The sequence below is a fragment of the Chelmon rostratus genome, chromosome 16 (assembly GCF_017976325.1).
Source record: "Chelmon rostratus isolate fCheRos1 chromosome 16, fCheRos1.pri, whole genome shotgun sequence".
NCBI lineage: Eukaryota > Metazoa > Chordata > Actinopteri > Chaetodontiformes > Chaetodontidae > Chelmon > Chelmon rostratus.
Window position 1 is genome coordinate 19,988,890 of NC_055673.1, and position 18,677 is coordinate 20,007,566.

Sequence of the window (18,677 nt, forward strand, 5' to 3'; positions counted from 1 at the left end):
GTGATTGCAGCCAAAGGTGCATCTACTAAATACTGACTTAAGGGGGGTGAATAATTATGCAAACTATTATTTTCATTTATATAATTTTCTTTTATTAACATTACTTTATAGAAATCTGTTTTCACTTTGACGTTAAAGAGTTTTTTCCAATAAATTTTTGTGTTGAAAAAGCTAAATTTTATTGACCATGATTGATTTATGAAAGCAATAAAAGGGTAAAACATCAAAGGGGGTGAATACTTATGATAGGCACTGTAACAGAGCCCCGTATTTGATTTGGCCAGATACAATACAGAGTGAATGGAGATGATATTGCACATCAGTAATAAACTACGTCATCTGACATCTCAGCAAACAGCTTTATTTTAGACAATCCTCTCGAATGCAGCTACATGAGGAACATTAATGATTAGTCTGAGGTCTGAATAACATCATGTGATGTTTTGGTATGATATTTCCCTTTTGCACAGACTTATCTCAAGTCTGAATCGCAGTCAGCGAGGTTACTGTCTCAGTCAGTCACTTTTTTACTCTCATTTGATTTCAGATGTTCATGAATACTTACTGTTACCCGTCTTTTTAAGTCCAATTATGGAAAAAAAAAAAAAAAAGAAGACCCCTGCAGCTCCTCAGTAAAACTAAAGAAACTCACATACACTCTGCACCAGATCAAAGCAGGGACCTCAAGCTCCAGAGAGGAAAATCTCCTCCCTGCTCGCAATCCTGCATCTTGTCAACTTTGAAGTCCCAGCACTGGATGTCACGACCTCCCAGGCTGCCGCTCGAACGCAGACAGACAGCAGCTAAGTTTGCATGGACGCCCTAATCCCAGCGGCCCTCTGAAGGGCCGCGGACTTCCTCTGCTGCGCGGACGACGCCGCGGCCTCCGCGATGCCGTGGTAGCTGTCCATCTCCTGAGAGTCTTCGCTGTTCTGGGACTTGGTGCTGTCCTGCGAGTCTGGCTTCTGCCTCAGCGCCCGGCTCTGTTCCTCCTTCAACTCCAAGTAGGAGCGAGAGAAGGTGTGAAAGATAGACGTGACGGGGAAGGCCATGAGGAGGATGCCGCTCAGGATGCTGCTGAGCGCCACCACCTGGCCGGGGATGCTCCTGGGCACCATGTCTCCGTAGCCGACTGTTGTCATGGAGATCACTGCCCACCAGTAGCTACCAGGGATGCTGGTGAACTCCTGCTTGGCGCCCATCTCGCTCTCAGCTAGGAACACCAACGGGGAGAAAAGAGCCATGGCCACGCAAAGGAACAGCAGCAACAGGCCGAACTCCCGCGTACACCTCCTCACCGTCAGGCCGAGCGTCTGCAAGCCTAAGGAATGGCGGGCCAGCCTCATCACGTAAAAGATGCGTAGAGCTCGCAGGACTCGGAGAACTAACCCCACCTTCTCCAGGTAGTTGTTCCCTGAGCCTGCAGGTTTCCCTCCCACTGACAGAGAGTCCACGATGAGGGTGATGTAATAGGGAAGGATGGCCACCACGTCGATGACGTTGAGAGGCGTACGCAGGAACATGCACTTGCTCTGCGTCTGAATGAAGCGGAGCAGGAACTCCAGGGAGAACCAGGCGACGCACACCGTCTCCAGCACAAAGATGTTATAGCACCTCTGGGAGCACTCACCCTGCGGAGACAGCAAAACACACACAGCATTACGCACCAGCAACAACACCCTTCATTGTGCAAGATATGTGAACTCTAAAAGTGCTTCAGATGAGCGTGACATGAAGACGCAGCGTGAAGTCAGTAATTAAGGATCTATTTCAAAGCCTGCTGTTTGATTTGCGGGTTCGTCACCGGCAGAAGAGGCGGACGCGTTTGATCCCACAGCAAAAAGGTGATTCTGCTCGTTCGCCGAGCAGAACACAGCCGAGAAGCTGCCGAGCGATTCGTGAAGTGTAAAACAAAGGCTTTGATTATCTCACAAACCTCACTGACTTCTACATCAAACCCGAGCGATCGAGAGGTGAGAGCTGTAAGAGGTGGAAGGTCTGACCACAGCCAGTCGTGGACGAGTCTGGACGGAGGATTCTTACAGCCACCACAGCTGAAATATTCTCTGTCGTAATGATAATCTATTTTTTTTCAAGACTGCTGAAATAGCGTTCATAAATATTTGAAAATATAATTATAAGAGATTACGTGGTTATTAAGTCAAAGTCACCCCTGCAGGAGACGTTGAAAATGCTTTTCATTTTTCTACTTGTTAATGAACACAAATTATTCTTTGCTTTATTTGTGTCAGTTAATTATGTGTGGATTAATTAGAAAGTGAGAAAATGAAGCAATCAAGTTTCGTCAGACAGATATTAGATCATGAGACTTTTGAGGCTGTGCAGAAACACACAGTGACATTAGCAAATCCTGAGGGTAGCAACCATGTACACTGTGGTTGCAAACGTGCGCAAATGTGAACACATAAGCAACAACGGCTCCGTGTCATTCCAACTGACCGCCCTCACAGAAAAAAACGTCCTCCTCTCAGATTGAGTCTCATCCATTTTTCAGAGTATACACTTAGTTTTGCGTGTCGCGTGTTTTTTTGCCCTTGAGCCATCAAACTAAGCCCATTAAGCACCATATAAATCACTGATCAGCAAAGGCGGAGCTGCAGTTTTTCACGCAGCAGCAGCAGCAATACGCTGCTAATGTTCAGGCTGAAAAATAAAACGAGAATAACAGAAAATAGTGATCCTGTTGAGTGTATGGACTTGGAAAAGTAGTCATGATGAAGACTTCTTGAAGTGGTATAGATCTTCCAGCTGATTGATGTGCTTTGTTCTGTAGTAAGCCATTACTGGCCATTATGTCTTTCCAGTGCCAGTAAATCAGAGATGTTTTGTTGATCACGGGCAGGAATGGCGCCCCTCTGACAGATGAAGGTTGCTGTTTTGAGAAAATCCTGACCTTTACTGAAAGTGAAGTCTCAAAACGCCAGTTTGAAACAGGATCTGTCACCTGCTTTGGGAAAAATTACTTTAGCGTTTCTGTCCGACCTCCACTGTGTGAAGGTGGCTTGTTGTAATTAAACCACATTAAGCACTAGTTGCTGGCTCGCAATTATAAATCATCAAGCTTGCGATCCATGATTTCATACATTGTAATGAACTTTGACCCAGAAACGTATCCGTAGAGTACCTAGCAAGCAAGAAATCTGCAGGCCAACACGTTAAACCATCACCGTGAACATGGAAGAGCATTATACATGCTAAACATCTACATGCTAGCATTGTAAGCGTAAGCTTGTTTCCATGCCGATGTGAGCATTTAGCTCAAGGACGGCCTCAAAGAGCCTCGAGCATGGCTGTCGATTGTTGCTGTTAGCTCAAAGCCTTTGTTGGAATTGTACTGTATACAACAGCTGGTCAAAAGCGCTCAAGAAGTCAAATCCTTTACATGCATCATCATGTTATTGCACAGGTATACAAGCAAGGTGTCACTGCAGTGATGGAGGCTTCCACCGTCCACGCGGATAAACTGTATCTACAGTGTACAAGCTTTAGGTTAACTACACAACCTGCTCACTGAGGAGTAAAGACGCAGCAGGAGGACATATACAATCTTATTTTCTCCGCTGCATGAGAAAGTCTCCATTGACTGACGCCCGCATTTGAATTAAAATGAACAATAAGGAGTCGGTTATCTGCTTGAGCACAGCTCCGTATGCTAACACGCCTTAATAGTGTTATTCTGAAACATGAAATGATAAAATAACCGAGGTTAGGAGCACAGATTGTCAGCGTGGCTTTGAGGGGATTTAAGCCAAATTGGATCAGAAATTGAAAAACAAAACCACTTTTTGTTCATCTTCTCCCTTTAAGGAACGCCAAAAACATTTGGTCAGATTATAGAGGCGACAGCGCTTTGCTGAATATTATTATTTTCAGTAAAACAGCCTCTATTCAGTCTGGGGTAAAATATATAGCTGCTCTTTTGTACAGTCTACATCTCACTTTGTCTGTATCATATTTTCTGTGTCTTCTTGAACCTCTTACACGCTTGGTGTCTACCTTTAAGTCCTCATGGTCCTGCAGCAAAGAAATCTGTTTTTTTTTTTTCTTTTTGCCAGTTTTCCTAAAACACAGGGAGATTACAGCTCCACAGCGCAATCTTGAAGCTCTGCCGCTGCGGCCGAGTGATTCAGATCTGAGCTGAAATCCACCCTCTGACCACATGCTGTCTTTTCACGTCCAAAGCAATAAGAGTCTGAAGCCAAAGCAAATAAACGCGCCACTGTCCAGATCTGTACGGAGCTTGCTCATTCTCGCAGGCTGACCACTATGCATCACACTTCCTGCCTGCTTGTGACACGTTCGCAACCCACAGCGTCCCCTTCCTTGATTTTGACCGGCCTATTTAGATTGTCCTCTGTCAGAGGCTTTCTGGCTGACTGCATTTCCCGCTCCCTCCCTCCCTCCACTCTCCAAGCTGAAAGGCCTCTGATGTATGCGCACAGGATCAAATTAAAAGCACACAATTATCCGTCTCAGCAATCAGGGGACTCTGACCCCGTCACAGCTGAAGACAAGCGTGTAAACCAAACAACGCGAGCAGCGCCGGCTCACCTCTGCTCTCCACAGATCGGTCGGAGTGGGTGTGATTCACAAACGGGCGGACATCGAGTGCCTCTGTCCTCGGCACGCCCATACTTTTAATGGATTCATTAACCGCTCTCATTTGTTCACCTCACTGGGCTCTGCTGCGTCCACTCAGCGTGTTTGTTCTTCTGGCTGGATTGAGTTTCAGCGCTTTTCCCTCTCTTCCAGAAACCATCTTAAAATGCCTCTTCACCAAACAATACATTATAACAGAGCAATGATGTTACTGTGTGCGACTCCACTGGGCTTTCAGGTCAAGCACGACAAACATGGCTTCTCTTTTAGCACTTCCTGTGTTTTTAATATTTGAATGTGACGTGCAAAAGCAAAGAAAAAGCCGCACTTGTTTCAAAAAGTGTGTTTTCTTTTGTGGTGCAATAATTGGATGTTCTCACACATGAAGCAGTCAGCTGCCGGGCAAGTTGTGATCAGTCATAAATATTTAAATGGACTGAAACCAGTTACATACAGACTGACGAGGGCTCCATTACCAACAGCTGGTGCTGCAGATAAAGTAAATGCATATATAAACAAAAGACTAGCTTCACCTTACTTCTGCTTCTTACATGCTTTGCACAGAGACACCTCAGTCATCCATGTGTGGATCAGTAGCTTTGATGCTCTGTGCTAAAACTTCTGCATAAATAATAGCAGGCCACAAGCATCACTGCCAAAGTGACAAATGAGAACTTGTCGCAGCTTCAAAACAAAATGCTTATTTATTGTGAAACACTTTAGGTGTTTAGGCAGTTTCAGAAAACTTTCAAAATATTGATGTTTAGCAGGTAATGCTTACCATTATGAATATTTCCAGTCAGCGTGTTAGCATTTGCTAATTAGCACTGCACACGAAGCACAGCTGAGGCTTCTGGGAATGTGGATGTTGTCATGTGAATTGTGTTTCTGTAATATTTGACAAACTGAAGTTTTGACCCGATGAAGACACTAGATTTGGGAATTAAAACAAAGTTATTACAAGTCATCCTGTGGGGGGCGGGGCTCGCTGTGTGTGATTTCATCACAATCCATCCGCTGTTTGTTGAGATATTTTACTTTGCAGCAAAGCGGTGGACCAGCAGAAAACCAGGAACTGTGCTCCGTCTCAGAAGAGTGACTTCCTTTATTTCCATATGACATCATGGTGGTATGTAAGACGATAATGGTGCACAGCTAAAAAATGTAATGTGAAATGTAAATGCTCGACTCAGACACTTTCATTCGCAGAACTCCAGTCGTTTATGGACTGCTTGCAGTTTGTGAATTAGTAACTCTGCACAGTCCATAGAGGAAAATGTTTGTCTGTCTATTTATAGCCCTGTAAAAGACCACTGTCCACGGTGCACCCTGCCACTCACCCAGTGCATGCTGGGATGGCCTCCTGTCCCTCACAGTTAACAACGTATTCAATAATCATTAGTGCTTATTTAACCTCCTCCATTTCACCGTCAGCACAGGACTTCATGCCTGCCTGCTGCCTACTTAAACGCTGTCAGTCAACAATATTTTTCCATCCTCGTCTTAATTCTTCTCCCACAACCTCAAAATGACTTTCATTCAGTTTCAAATCTGCAACATTGAATGCTGGATTTGAGATTATTGCAAGTAAGTAGGCTGCGTGGGAAAGTGGAGACAGCAAATCTGAATGGCAGGATGGAACAGAGGAACCTGCCTCAGGGAGAAAAGAAGCTTCCTCCAGTAATCATACACAAATTATAACAAATAAGACCAATGTACCCACTAAGTGAACATATTAATGACCTGCTGAGGGTCTGCTCATTTCTCAAAATCACCAAATAATAAGATCTTTTCATTCTGTCCCTAACGACCAGCCTGTCTTTGCCTACACTTGAGTGAATTTCCTCAGTATTTCTGAGTGTGTGTGATTAGGATGCAGAATCTTGATTAGCAGGGAAAGTCAAAGCCAGGTTGAATAATTGCATAATCACGATTACTTTGTCTGGAACTTTTTAAAAAATGCGAACAAACATCATCTCTGGCGAGGAGAAGACGTCTAATCCACCTCCGTCATGGAGATGAATCAAATTTTCTAATCATTCAGGACATTTATGTGTTTTTCAATCGGCTGAAAACACTGCTATAACTCTCAGCCACAGGGCACTGACCTCGACCCAAGCACTTTTCTTGCTCGTCAATAAGCATTTATTACGGTCGGCTCTTTGGGGAGGGCCTTGGAACTTTACAACCCATGCTTTCTCTTCTCCGCCGGACAAAAACATGCATTCTGCGAGCTTTAGCGGCTTCCAGAATACACAGCTGTTCCCTCTTTAAAAGCCACTTCCACACGGGCACACACCTGAGTGCACGCATGTTACCTGTGACCGGCGCTGTATGTTTGCACTTTCGGGCGCATTAAAGCTTTGTTCCATCTGATAATGGTATAGCTGAATAGCTGGCCATCCACTTCAGCCTGCAACAATAGGAACACTGTGTCTATATACACTCACACTGTTATTTATATCCTGTTCTCTGCTGCTGTGACATGCCAAATTCCCCATGGGGGTCATTACAGTTTCATCTGATCTAACCTAATCTAAAGTACCATTGATATTGATGGCTGCTGCCTGACAAATGGATGCTCTCACGCTCTCCCCGCCCTCCTATGTTAAAACAAACCTCTATAACTGGTGGACAGAAGTCAACATAAAGGGAGTAAATAAGTAAAAGCCATTATTACAGGCAGAGCTTATTTGCATAAAGGCTAACTCCATTGGGATGAAAATGGTAGCTCTGAAAAAAAATAGATATATATTTTGAGCTATACTCCACTTCAGCAGAACATTTGGATGCAACTTTAAAGCTCAGTTTCCTGGGACTCCAAATCCCCTCCATCTTCTGATGAGATTTTGGCACCTTCGTACCGTACCCTCGCATCCCAGAAGAATCATCAGTCAACATCCTTCATCTTATCCACACAGCAAAGTGCTTCCGCTGTGGTCACACTGGAGGAAATGTTTTTAAAATACTGCGTATTGCTGGACATTGTTTCAGCTAATGGCAGACAGGCTACTCGAGCTGCAAGTGCATCTATGGTAACAGGAGATGGATTTTCTGATACTTAAAGTCAGCGGCGTTCCCTCTTCATGTGTTGAGAGGCTGTTCAGCCGGGTGTGCTTGCAGCTCCACAGGGAGAAGTAATTAGAGCAAGCACAACCGAAGCATTTTTCTCTTAGCAGTAAGTAACCTCAGGCATGGACGAACACATTATTTAACCTCTTTTACTCTCTGTTTTTGTAGGATCTCAATTAATCCTGAATCCAAATAATGATGACGCATGAGCCTTTTCCCTGTGGAGGTGAAAGCTTGAATTCAGCCCCAACAGTTATTAGCTTAGCTTTGCCACAATTAGATTTCGATAAAACCCAGACTCCAAAAATGTTGGGACGCTGTGTAAAGCCTAAAAAAAACCAGAATGCAATCACATGTAAACAGACTACGTTACTGACAACAGTTTAACAAAGTGTTCCTGAGTCCATGTAGTAATCTCCTTTATTCAATCATGTGTTCACAAAGTGCTGACCCTCGCTCCATCCTCGCTTGTGAACCACTGAGCCTTTCCAGGATGCTCCTTTCATACCCAATCATGATACTATCACCTGTTACCAATCAACCTGTTTACCTGTGGAATGATCCAAACAGGTGTTTTTGGAGCATTCCACAACTTTCCCAGTCTTTTGTTGCTCCTGTCACAACTTGCTTGAAACATGTTGCTCTGAATACAATGCAAATTAAAGAAGCTGATGAGGTCAAACATTAAATAGATTGTCTTTGTACTGTTTTTAATTAAGTGTATGTCAAAAAGGATACGCACATATAAAGGCAGGAGTGGGGTAATATAATCAGCTGAGTAATATTAGTATTCAACCCCTTAGCCTTATTAAGACAAACCTGTCACAACCCACGCTAAAGTCCACAAAATTTTGCTGTCTCCATATTATTACATTTTCAAAATCTTAAACCCGATCTTTGCGGCATCATTTCCTTGCCCTTGCAGACACTAGACTCAGCAGTCATTTTGGGCTACCAACGTCCTGTATCAATATTTACCTTTTGCTGCAGTAAACACTGACCACGAGGGGGCAGAAAAAGTAAAAAAAAAAAAAAAAAAAAGAAATCAGCATGCAGTCGTGAAAAAACCTGACCACTTTTTACTGGCCTCTAATAAGCAATATAGCAGTATTGGGTCATTGATCCATTTGGACTGGGGAAGACTGAGAGGGCTTGTCTGCTGATCGACTAATCTTAATTCATCCAGGTATCACGAACCATCAATATGAAAGGAATACATGCAAACTATCAAGATTGTCATCCAAACACACGTCTAATTGCCTTGTCATCTATAGAAGCTTTGGCTTGGAGACACAGCCGTGTAGTACCCATATGTGCTGGTGTGAGTCATTTGTTTCAATGTTAATTAAAAAAACTATTTATTGCTAATTGCAAGTCTAAATCACAAAAACAAATCCCCTGCAAATAGCTGCTGATTGCAGCTTTATGTTAGTTCAGTTGCTGTCAAGCTAATTTATCTGCAGACAGCTCAGTGCAGAAGTCTAACGCAGCTTTTGGTGGATTTCATCGTTTGGTTTTTGTTGCAGAACAAATGGCACACATGCTATAATCAACATTATAAAACACATCTAGGAATAAAATGATTATGGTTAATTGGTTTTCTCATATTTAGAAACTGTCGGTAGAGAAGGTTTACTCAAATTTTAGCATAAACCACAACAACACTCCAGTGTGGATTTACAGTTTGTGCTTGGAAAGAAACCACTCCTCGATTCACCACAAATGATTCACCGAACACTGGATGAGATATACAAATCATCACCCCGGTGATGGATTGCACATTTCTCTGTGCATGAGCAGCAGTAAGTCTAGCTCCCAGTCGGGGGGGGATGAGTGATGCGCGCCTCCTATTTTCAGCATAGACTAAGACGAAACTCTCTCTATTTTGCTCCAGCGTTTGCACACATTTCTCTTTCACCCGTCCACAGCCTCTGAGCTCCGGCTCCCCGTTCTCCCGCGATGATATATGGCTGGGTTAGAGGTGTACTTTAAAGTGGCTGGGATTTACATCAGAACTGGGTATGTGGGGCTCCGAGGCATGAGCAGAGTCACTGAAAGGTTAGAGCCACAGCCGGGGCTTTCGCATGAGATAAATGGGACGAGAACACAGTTTTCAAAGATGCTTACACGAACAGAGAAGCAATTCTGAGGGAAGAAATCGACAAAGCACTTGAGATGTTTAATCCTCTATTCATCCAGGGAGTGTGGAAGAGGGACCATGAAATGTGAAATGCAATATAGCTTCTTCTTTTTTTTGTTTGTTTGTATGTGTGTGTGTGTGAGAGAGAGAGGGTGGGGGATAGAGAAGGTCTCCCAGCCACTGAATGCTTCTCAAGAGCCACATTAGATTAGACAGCCAGGCTAAGTGCTTTCCATTGCAGGCGGCTGCTTAAAAACTTCTGGTTGCTGCCCAAACTCGCCGCAGCTCAAGTGACTGAGTGCATAAAGATGTCTGCTTCCTGGGTTTAGGTTGCACTGCCCTCCTCTTTCACAGTGCAATTTAATTTAGGCCGGAATCCACATCATATAAGGCTGACAGCTTCATGACATGACTTCATTTACTGGCAAATAAAAATGTTGAGATGCTTCGAGCGTCCGACACGACGTCCGACCTAAAGAGAATTATCACTCCCCTCAGCTCTGCCAGGCATTTCAGCATCTTTCAGTCCACTTTTTTTTGGCTTTCTGGCCCACAACTTTGCTGTGCTTGTCCACTCTCAGCTCCCCCACAGCTTTGTTAAAGCAGCACAGTGGAATTATAGAGTGGCGACATTTGCGCAGACTTCTGTTGTGAATGGCGAATGCATGGATCCAAACACTGAACCACTCCAGCGCTGAACCCCATTCACTGTAGTGCTTACCAAGCCCACTCGCACGCTTGTGTGCAGTAAGGTGGCTTCTTGGTTAATTCAGTGATTTCACACATCCTTTGTTAGACAGTGCATGTTGACAGGTGATAAGATCAGCAACATAAATGTGGATGATCACAGTAAAAAGAGAGCAGAACTGCAGATAGATCATTCACACATTTTTCTGTTGGAGTGCTGACATGTGAAACCACTGGAGACTGACTTTGATGACCTCGTAAGCTTCTACAAAGGATCTAAAAGGCAACAAGGTATGAAACTGTGAGAAACCGCTCTCTGTATCCTGCAGGATAATCCTGGAGTGGAATCAACGCCTCGAAACAGCAAAAACTTCATGCAGGGAGGATTTACTGCTGGGCTGTAAGCCTGCATCTGTTTTAGCTCTGTGTACCTAATAAACTCGCAGCTCTATGTATGCTTATAGGCTTCATAGAAACATGCCAATATTGTATATTTTAGAAAAGAGCTGTGGGGTGCAAACACCACATGCCACCAACAGTAACCCAGACAAGCTCTCCTTCACATTTGGCAAATATGTAAATAGTGTACATGTGACAGAGAATTAATGTGAGCTACAGAGGCGTTTACACACTGGTGTTGTGTGTGTGCATGCCTGCATGTGTGTGGTGTGTGTGGGTGTATGTGTTTGTGTCAAGGGACAGTCCTAATGCAGTGGAAGAGATAGAAGTCCCAGTCCCTAGACAACACAAGCTCATGTTGGGACCAGGTCCAGGGAGAGACGACCTCTTACTGAAAAGGGCATGTGGAATTTTACCCGCTCTCTCTCTCAGAACAGTTTCTTAGGCCAGCTGCTTGTGCATAATCGCACAACTGAAGTCATATTTTTAACAGTTTGATAGAATACAGCGATGGATTCAAGCTGCACACCATAACTCCTCATGTTTATGGCTCCTTTTGACTAATAACGGTGTAAATATTCATTTAATTTCCCAGAAAACAGCTTGAACGAGAGAAAGATTTCATACTACTGATTCCAGCCTTCTCTGAAAGAAGCATATGAACACAGCTGCTTAGGAGACACCGGGAATGTCCCAAGTGTCCCCAAAGAAAGGTGGAATCACCAGCATTTCATTGTATATTATATTATTATATATTATCTCAACATTAACACTCCTCTCTCTTTGAGGAGAAAGTCATGAATTCTACTTTTATGAAGTTTACGGTGTCCCATTTTTGTTGACAGTCAGAAATGTGTGAATTTGATTCAAACTTTATAACTGAGGTCATAGTTAGTACAATGCAAATCTCCACGGTGATGGAGCCACAGCAGGCAGGACGGATCGTCTCTGTGTTGTTACTTTGTTATCAGGGAGATTGTTGGTCACCAGACCGTCCGCATGGGGTTGCCTAGTGGCAACTGCTGAACTGTTACCAGGGATTGACCACTGACTCCTGACGGTGAGGAACACAGCTCATGTCCACAATGTCTGAAGCCTGGTAATAGTAGGAAGCAGAGGTTCAGGTGTTCCTACAGGCGTAAGGCTGGTCTACCTGTACAGACAGGCCGATATGAATTTAAACAATGACACAGTTGTCTGTGATTTCCAGCTCTGTCCTGCAGCACATTGGATTTGATATGAAACAATGATTAGGAGATGAAGCACAGACTTTCATCTTTAGTATAATAATATATAATCTATTAATTATTTATATTGAATTGTTATTTATAATGTGGTCATCAAATTCAAAGAATCTCCAACCCAGAGCTAAATGTGACCACTTTATTTAGGCTTTTAGGAACTCGTCCAATAATTTGTGGACTTGTGAAACTGGCAGTCTGTCAAATGGTTATAATTACTACATCGTTCACTTGATGCATCTGGAAATACCCACAAACTTAAGATGAAAGTTTGCACTTGAAGTCCATCATCGTTATTTGATTTCAGATTCTGCGCTGGAGCACAGAGCCAAGATAACATAAATCATGCCAATGCCCAAATACGTATGGACCAAACAGTAGGTGTGTACGCTCACTTCTGTCATCTCAACCTCATGAAACGTTTGGGAAACACTGACTTTCGATGTGTATCAGAATATAGCACAAAAGGTAAAAGTACTCATCATGCAGAATGGCCCATTTCTGAATGATGGATTATATTATTGGATTACAATTATTGATGTATTAATACGTACATTAGTTTAATGGTTTTTAACAATACATACGGCTGGGTAGCTTCATTATCCATAATATTACATCATAATCTATTTGTTGATTATATTTTGTATTATTAATCTGCATTTGCAAAGTAACTTAAGTTATCACATAAATGTAGTGGAGTAAAGAGTAGAATATTTCCCTCTGAAATGTAGTGGAGTCCAAGTAGAAAATAGCAGAAAGTGGAAATAATCAAGTAAAGTCCCTCCAAAATATACATAAGTGCAGCACATCATTAGTTCCTTTCCACTATTGTTGTAAAAATATTCTACAATATGGGAGCAGTCGCCCTCATCTCCAAAATTAAACTTATAAAAACTGATTAATGCATCTCTCAGCAACTCCCCAGAAAAAAAAAACATATATTGAATATAAGTGTAGTCAACAACAGATAGAAATCAATGCACAATTTGTCTTAATATTGACCAGAAATTGCTGTAATATAGTTGCTGCTGCCGTCTCTTCGACTCCAAATCATTCAAACAGGTTGACAACGCTGATTTGTTTGGAGCCATTGAGCGCTACATGGACCATGTGACGAAGACTCTCTTATTCAAAGGCGCTGGCCTGCAGCAGGCAGCTGTGTGCTGCCTGCCTGCACAAAGAAAGACAAAGTTAGCGACTAGCTGGTGAACATACTGTAGCATTTAGCAGCTAACAGCCTGTGTATTTCCCTCAAGAGCTGGTGAAGACCAAAACAGAGCTTAAAGAGAGTGAATTGTGCTTTTAAACTCAACTCCTCTGCTGGAGGTGTGACACAGTCGCTAACTGTTTGCTAACACATTCACTCTCAACGCTCTCATTGTCATTCAAAGCAGGCAGCTATATTTAGCAACAAAGCTACCTGTACGTTACCACCTGCCCAGCACCAAACAGCAAAGTTAGCAACTAGCTGGTGAACATCATTTAGGAGCTAATGAGTGAGATATTTCTCTCTAGAAAAAAGAGATAAAGGTAGACTAAATGTTGGACTGACATTTGCTCTGGCCAGAAATACAAATTTAAGTGAGTGATAATGTTGATTCGTATTTTATGGATGTGTGGATAAGCCACTGTTTGCTAACAAATTAGCCATAATCTTGTTTCTGCTTCCACAAACCTGCCAAAAATCAGTTATCACAGGTTTAATTTAATAGTTAATACAATTCATTTCCTTAAAATGTTCTGAGTCACAGTCTTGAAGAAAGACTAGAAAGGCAAATGTAGTGGTATCATTTCAAAGCTAATAAGTCACGGCAGATTCAGTCAGGTTCAGCGTGAAGGCGGCGTATCTAACATGGAGTGCTGCTGCCTTTATACCGCCAACACTGGAGCCATAACTGAAGCCTCAAAAACATTATACGTAACAAACACACAATATATTACAAGATCAAAATGGGTATCTGAAGAAATGATCATTTCATTAGTTTCCTCAGCATAGGGAGGATCTGAGCAGATGCAAAGGGCTGGCTATCAAAGCTAATGGATATTAGGAAGCCGTGTAATGGAGGAGGACGAGTGGGCGGGCTCGACTCAATGTGGTAATTAGCAAAGGCAATTCACCAAGTTGAGCTGGATTCATGAAGCGCTCAGCGAAATGCTTCGCTCGACATTTAGCGTGAATGAGGACAAAACGTGAAGCAGAGCCCACACAGGGCACATGCAGGAGTTTTCAGAGTGAGGCTGGTTCTGTCTGACCCCTCAGTGCACAGAGTGGCTGCTGAGACTCTGTCAGTGGGGGATCGCAGGGTGAGAGCCCGTCGTCAGTTTTCTCCTTGAACCATCGTGATGAACCATCTCTTTTCCGTGTTCAATATTCATTCGTGTGCACACAGGTCCATTACCAGCTCACCAGAGGCTGTAAATAAAAGTGCATTTAGGATAAAGTAATGTTTTTAGTAATGTCACCTCATATTAACAGATTCAGTTTTAATTTACTGTTTTCAGTGTTTGTGGCGGTTCAGGAAATGGTCAGCTTGTGGTTTGCCTCCCTTCATTGTGCAGACAGCCACGTTGTTGTACCCATAATCCCTTGGGTTTTCAGGGTTGCCTCCCATAGCTGCTTCAGGTTAGGGTCTCCTAATGAACTCGTCACTCACAGAGGAGGAGCTGGACTCACTTTTTCAGGCATCTCTGGGTGGTTAATTGGTGCTACAGTGACACTGTTTTCAGCTGTCCGGAGTTTGAAGCACTCCCCTGTTGCTCTTCTAATAACTGAAGCTGCAGATTCATACAGGCATGTAATGACAGTTGACACTTAATTAAAGATAAGATAGAGCTATGTTTAAGCTCGCCTTCGTTCAGCTTTCACTCGCTTTACTTTCCTGATTGATCTTCCCTTTGAAGCTCTTCATGCTAACATCCCCCTCCCAGCCAGATGAAGACATATCTTTGACACGGGGAGGAGCTGCGGCCCTCTTCTTTAATCACGCTATGGTCTGCTGATGTCATTCAAGAGGTGAAACAAAGGCGCTCCGGAGACAGGTCTCCAAAGCTTTGTGAAGTCTCTGAGGCAAAGGCGGACATGAAAAGGCTTGGGAGGAAGACGGCGTCGGGTTTAATATGCTTTTTTGCTCCACTTGTCACGCGCTGTGACAACATGTGTAGTTAGTGGGAACAAAAGCCTGAGGTAGGAATCTCTCGCTTCCTGCGAGATGAAAGCTAAACGCAGCAACAAGTGCATGTGCTCTGCTCTAACTTTCAGACCTAATTGGAGACAAGCGACTGTAAGTTGTGAGGATCTACAGGATTTCTACAGGTTCCTGCTCTGGAGTATTAGCAGGTGGATTTTTTTACTCTCAATGCAATGCTTGGTATAATCATATTCAGATTATTTGTGGTATAATTAAAGACATGGGAAATACACTGTCTTTCTGAGAGTGAAATGTCCTGGACATGGTTAGCCTATTGCTGGTCAGCTCTCCTCAAAGTGAAAACATACGCCACCTGTGAAGTTCACTTATTAACTTCACTCATCTGGGTCGCCAGATACTGTTGGTGAGGTCAGCTTCTGGTTTTGGTCCCCATAGACACAATGGTGCCAAACCTGGAGACCTCCCTCATGGGAATTCCTCCAGCTTTTGCCAAGTTAGCAATTTTTTTACTTAAAATTGAAATTTCATAACTGTTAAGATCCTTTTTGTGACTTTTCTTCTCAGCAATAAATCAAACAACTTTTTGGATAGACATTAGCAACTTCTGAAGAGGCATGAGACATGAATGAGCACAAACAAACAGTCATCGATCCCCGTTGTTTGCCCGTTGAACTTTTCCTCCTTTGTTTTTGTTCTACATACAAAAACTTATGTGAGTTGATGTGTGCTGGAATACACACACACACAGATAGACCATGCCCCAGCGGCGTACATGCAAAGATTGCATTTTAATGGGAAAATGTTGGTGCATGGTGCACAGCATCCTTGCATTGTAACTGTAACATCAAAGATGCATTCTAAAATGCCGTGTGCAGCTCACATAGCACTCTATATTCATCTTAAATGAAGCATCAAAGTTCACATGATGGATTCAACATAAATCCATGCATTTTCAATTTAAGGCTCCCAATTGTTTACTGGTCAGCTGGTCCAGATAAGGTTTGGGTAAAGAAGCCTGTACAGATTACAGCTTCATGGCTGCAATTTGCATAAACACCATGTTATATAACAATAATGAGCTTATTTCACATTCATTTGAGCTTATTTCGTATTCATTTTTGGAAGGAGGTCAAGTAAAAGCAACTGCATGGTGAGAGTATCGGTGGGGTACAGAGCTGAGGCCCAAACCCTTAAAGGACGACTCATTTGAAGACGTTTTAATGTATAGCCTTTTTTCCCTCATTTTCATGTTGTATATACACCGTCAAATATCGCATATGAAGGGATGCATGCTGCAGAAACAGTGGCAGGGCTGCTCAATAATCTTGTATTCCGGTGAATGTAGAGGGAGCCTCGTTGTCCCTGAGCCTTCGCCTCTGTCTCTGTCACGATGATTTACAATAAAGCCCAGGAAGACTCTGCATGTGGGCTGCTGCATCAACATAATCTGAATTCTACTGTAGCAGCTGTACAGCATTCACATCCCCAAGGCTGTTGTGAAAAAGAACAGGAATCCTGAGACTGGAGTTCCTTCGGTTTCGAGTTATGTGTCTTATATAATGCCATAATCGTGGAAATCTGTTCAGCGTGTGGTACTTTTAACATTTGCTGTGCAGTGAGACGCCACAGAGATGCTATTTTACTCCACAGGAGCCAAAACGTTTGACATTACATTACTGTCTTTATTTCACTTTTCTTAAATTGCCGATTTGATCATGTCTTAACTTCAAACTTCAGAGACGAGTTGAGGAGGGGTCTGTGCGAATGGCCATGCTGCTGAATGATTCTGATGCTGACTGCTGCTGCTTTCACTGCACAAAATGATTCCAATCCCATAACTGTCTGGACTTCATTCAACAAATAAATATGAGGAACCAGATATGAGTTTGGACTTTCTGGACTATTTGAATCTAAATTGAATGTGCGAATAAGGAGGGCAAAGAAAGCGATTGTGATTAGGGAGTGAACTCACCCTCTCCTCCTCCTCCCTGAGGTCTGGCATGGTGCTGACACACAGCGTCACAGCGGTAATGGCTACAAATAACACTGACAGACAGGCGAAGATCTTCCCTGGCAGGCCAGAGTGGGGGTTCTCCACCATGTCCCTCAGTCTTCGCATGCAGCCCCCTGTATGGGTCTCTTCCTGTGCCCCCGCCTCGGGTGGCTGCTGGCTATCTTCACAGGACTGTGGCGAGGTGAGCTCGGTATCCTCCTCCTCCAGCCTCTGCTGCTCCCTGTACTCCTCCTGCCTGAGCCGCAGCTTCCTGAGGCAGCACCAGTCCAGGTTGTTCTCCTCCACCCCCCAGTACAGCAGCTCCTCCTGGAAGGACAAGGCGCACATCTCCCTCAGCAGCCGCAGCTTCCCTGCCGCTAAGAAAGTGACAATAGTGCGGAAGGCCAACGGGCTTCTGTCGAAGAAATACTCGTTGCGGCTGCCGTCGTAGTCGTCACACACGTCCATGATCTCGGCCTCGTTGCTGCAGCTGCGCAGCTTGCCCAGCCGTGTCAGGGGGAACTCCTCCAGCGTGGACCAGGGGATGCGGTACTTGATCCCCCCCACATTAATAATGGCCGCCCCGTCGGCCAGGCCGATCTCATCTCCATCCTGCTGGCGGGGCTGTGGTTGGAGCAGGAGCTGGGCTCGCTTGTAGAACAAACCCTTCTTGGAGGTGACCTCGTGCGGATTCTCCACACGGTTGAAGCGGAAGGTGGTGAACTGGCGTTCGGAGCTGCCAGCCAGGAAGGCCACCTCCTGGTACATCACTGCCACTCTGCTGGGGGACCCTGTCCTGCACAATGCGATGGGAGAGAGGCTTCACAGGGCGTGTGACGTGACTTGGAGTTTGTCACCCATTCAGCGATACAGCATGTCTCTGTAGGATAAAAAAGACAGGCCACAAATTGCATTCATTCAGTGTCTTTACACACATTTCTAGGCGAGGCTCCTTCAATCAGACAATCAGCCCACGAAAGGTCTAAAGGCGTCGGTACTCCTCGGACAACGCGCTGTTGGATGGCCGAACAATGTCTGGTACCCCCATCTTTGTAACTTTTGTAACTAAGAAACAAACAATTTGACATTCCTGTCGACTTTACATGTGAGGAGGTGAGGAGTCGAGCAGGGTTTGAGCCTCTCTCTTAAGTTTTACTTTGATCACTGTATCTCGTCCCTCTCATACAGCCTGGTCAACAATGTCGGTCAGCATTTAAAACATCTAAATTCATTCATTCCAATTGAATCGCCTTGATTGGTGCATTTGCCCATGGAGGTGACAGCTCTGACCTTTGTGAATACTTTTGCCTTCAGATGTGGTCATTTTGAGTGTATGCTGGACTTGACTGTGACCTCAGTTTCACATTGTCAGGCTG

The 18,677-nt window shown here is 43.9% G+C and overlaps 1 protein-coding gene across 1 annotated transcript; it reads right to left on the bottom strand.

The window, feature by feature from the left end:
- Positions 1–803: 803 nt before the first annotated feature.
- Positions 804–18,069, bottom strand: kcng2 (potassium voltage-gated channel, subfamily G, member 2). Its single transcript, XM_041955956.1, has 2 exons — positions 17,281–18,069; positions 804–1,631 (listed from the first exon to the last, which is right to left on the bottom strand). The coding sequence occupies exons 1-2, from the start codon at positions 18,067–18,069 to the stop codon at positions 804–806; spliced, it is 1,617 nt and encodes a 538-aa protein (XP_041811890.1).
- Positions 18,070–18,677: the final 608 nt, after the last annotated feature.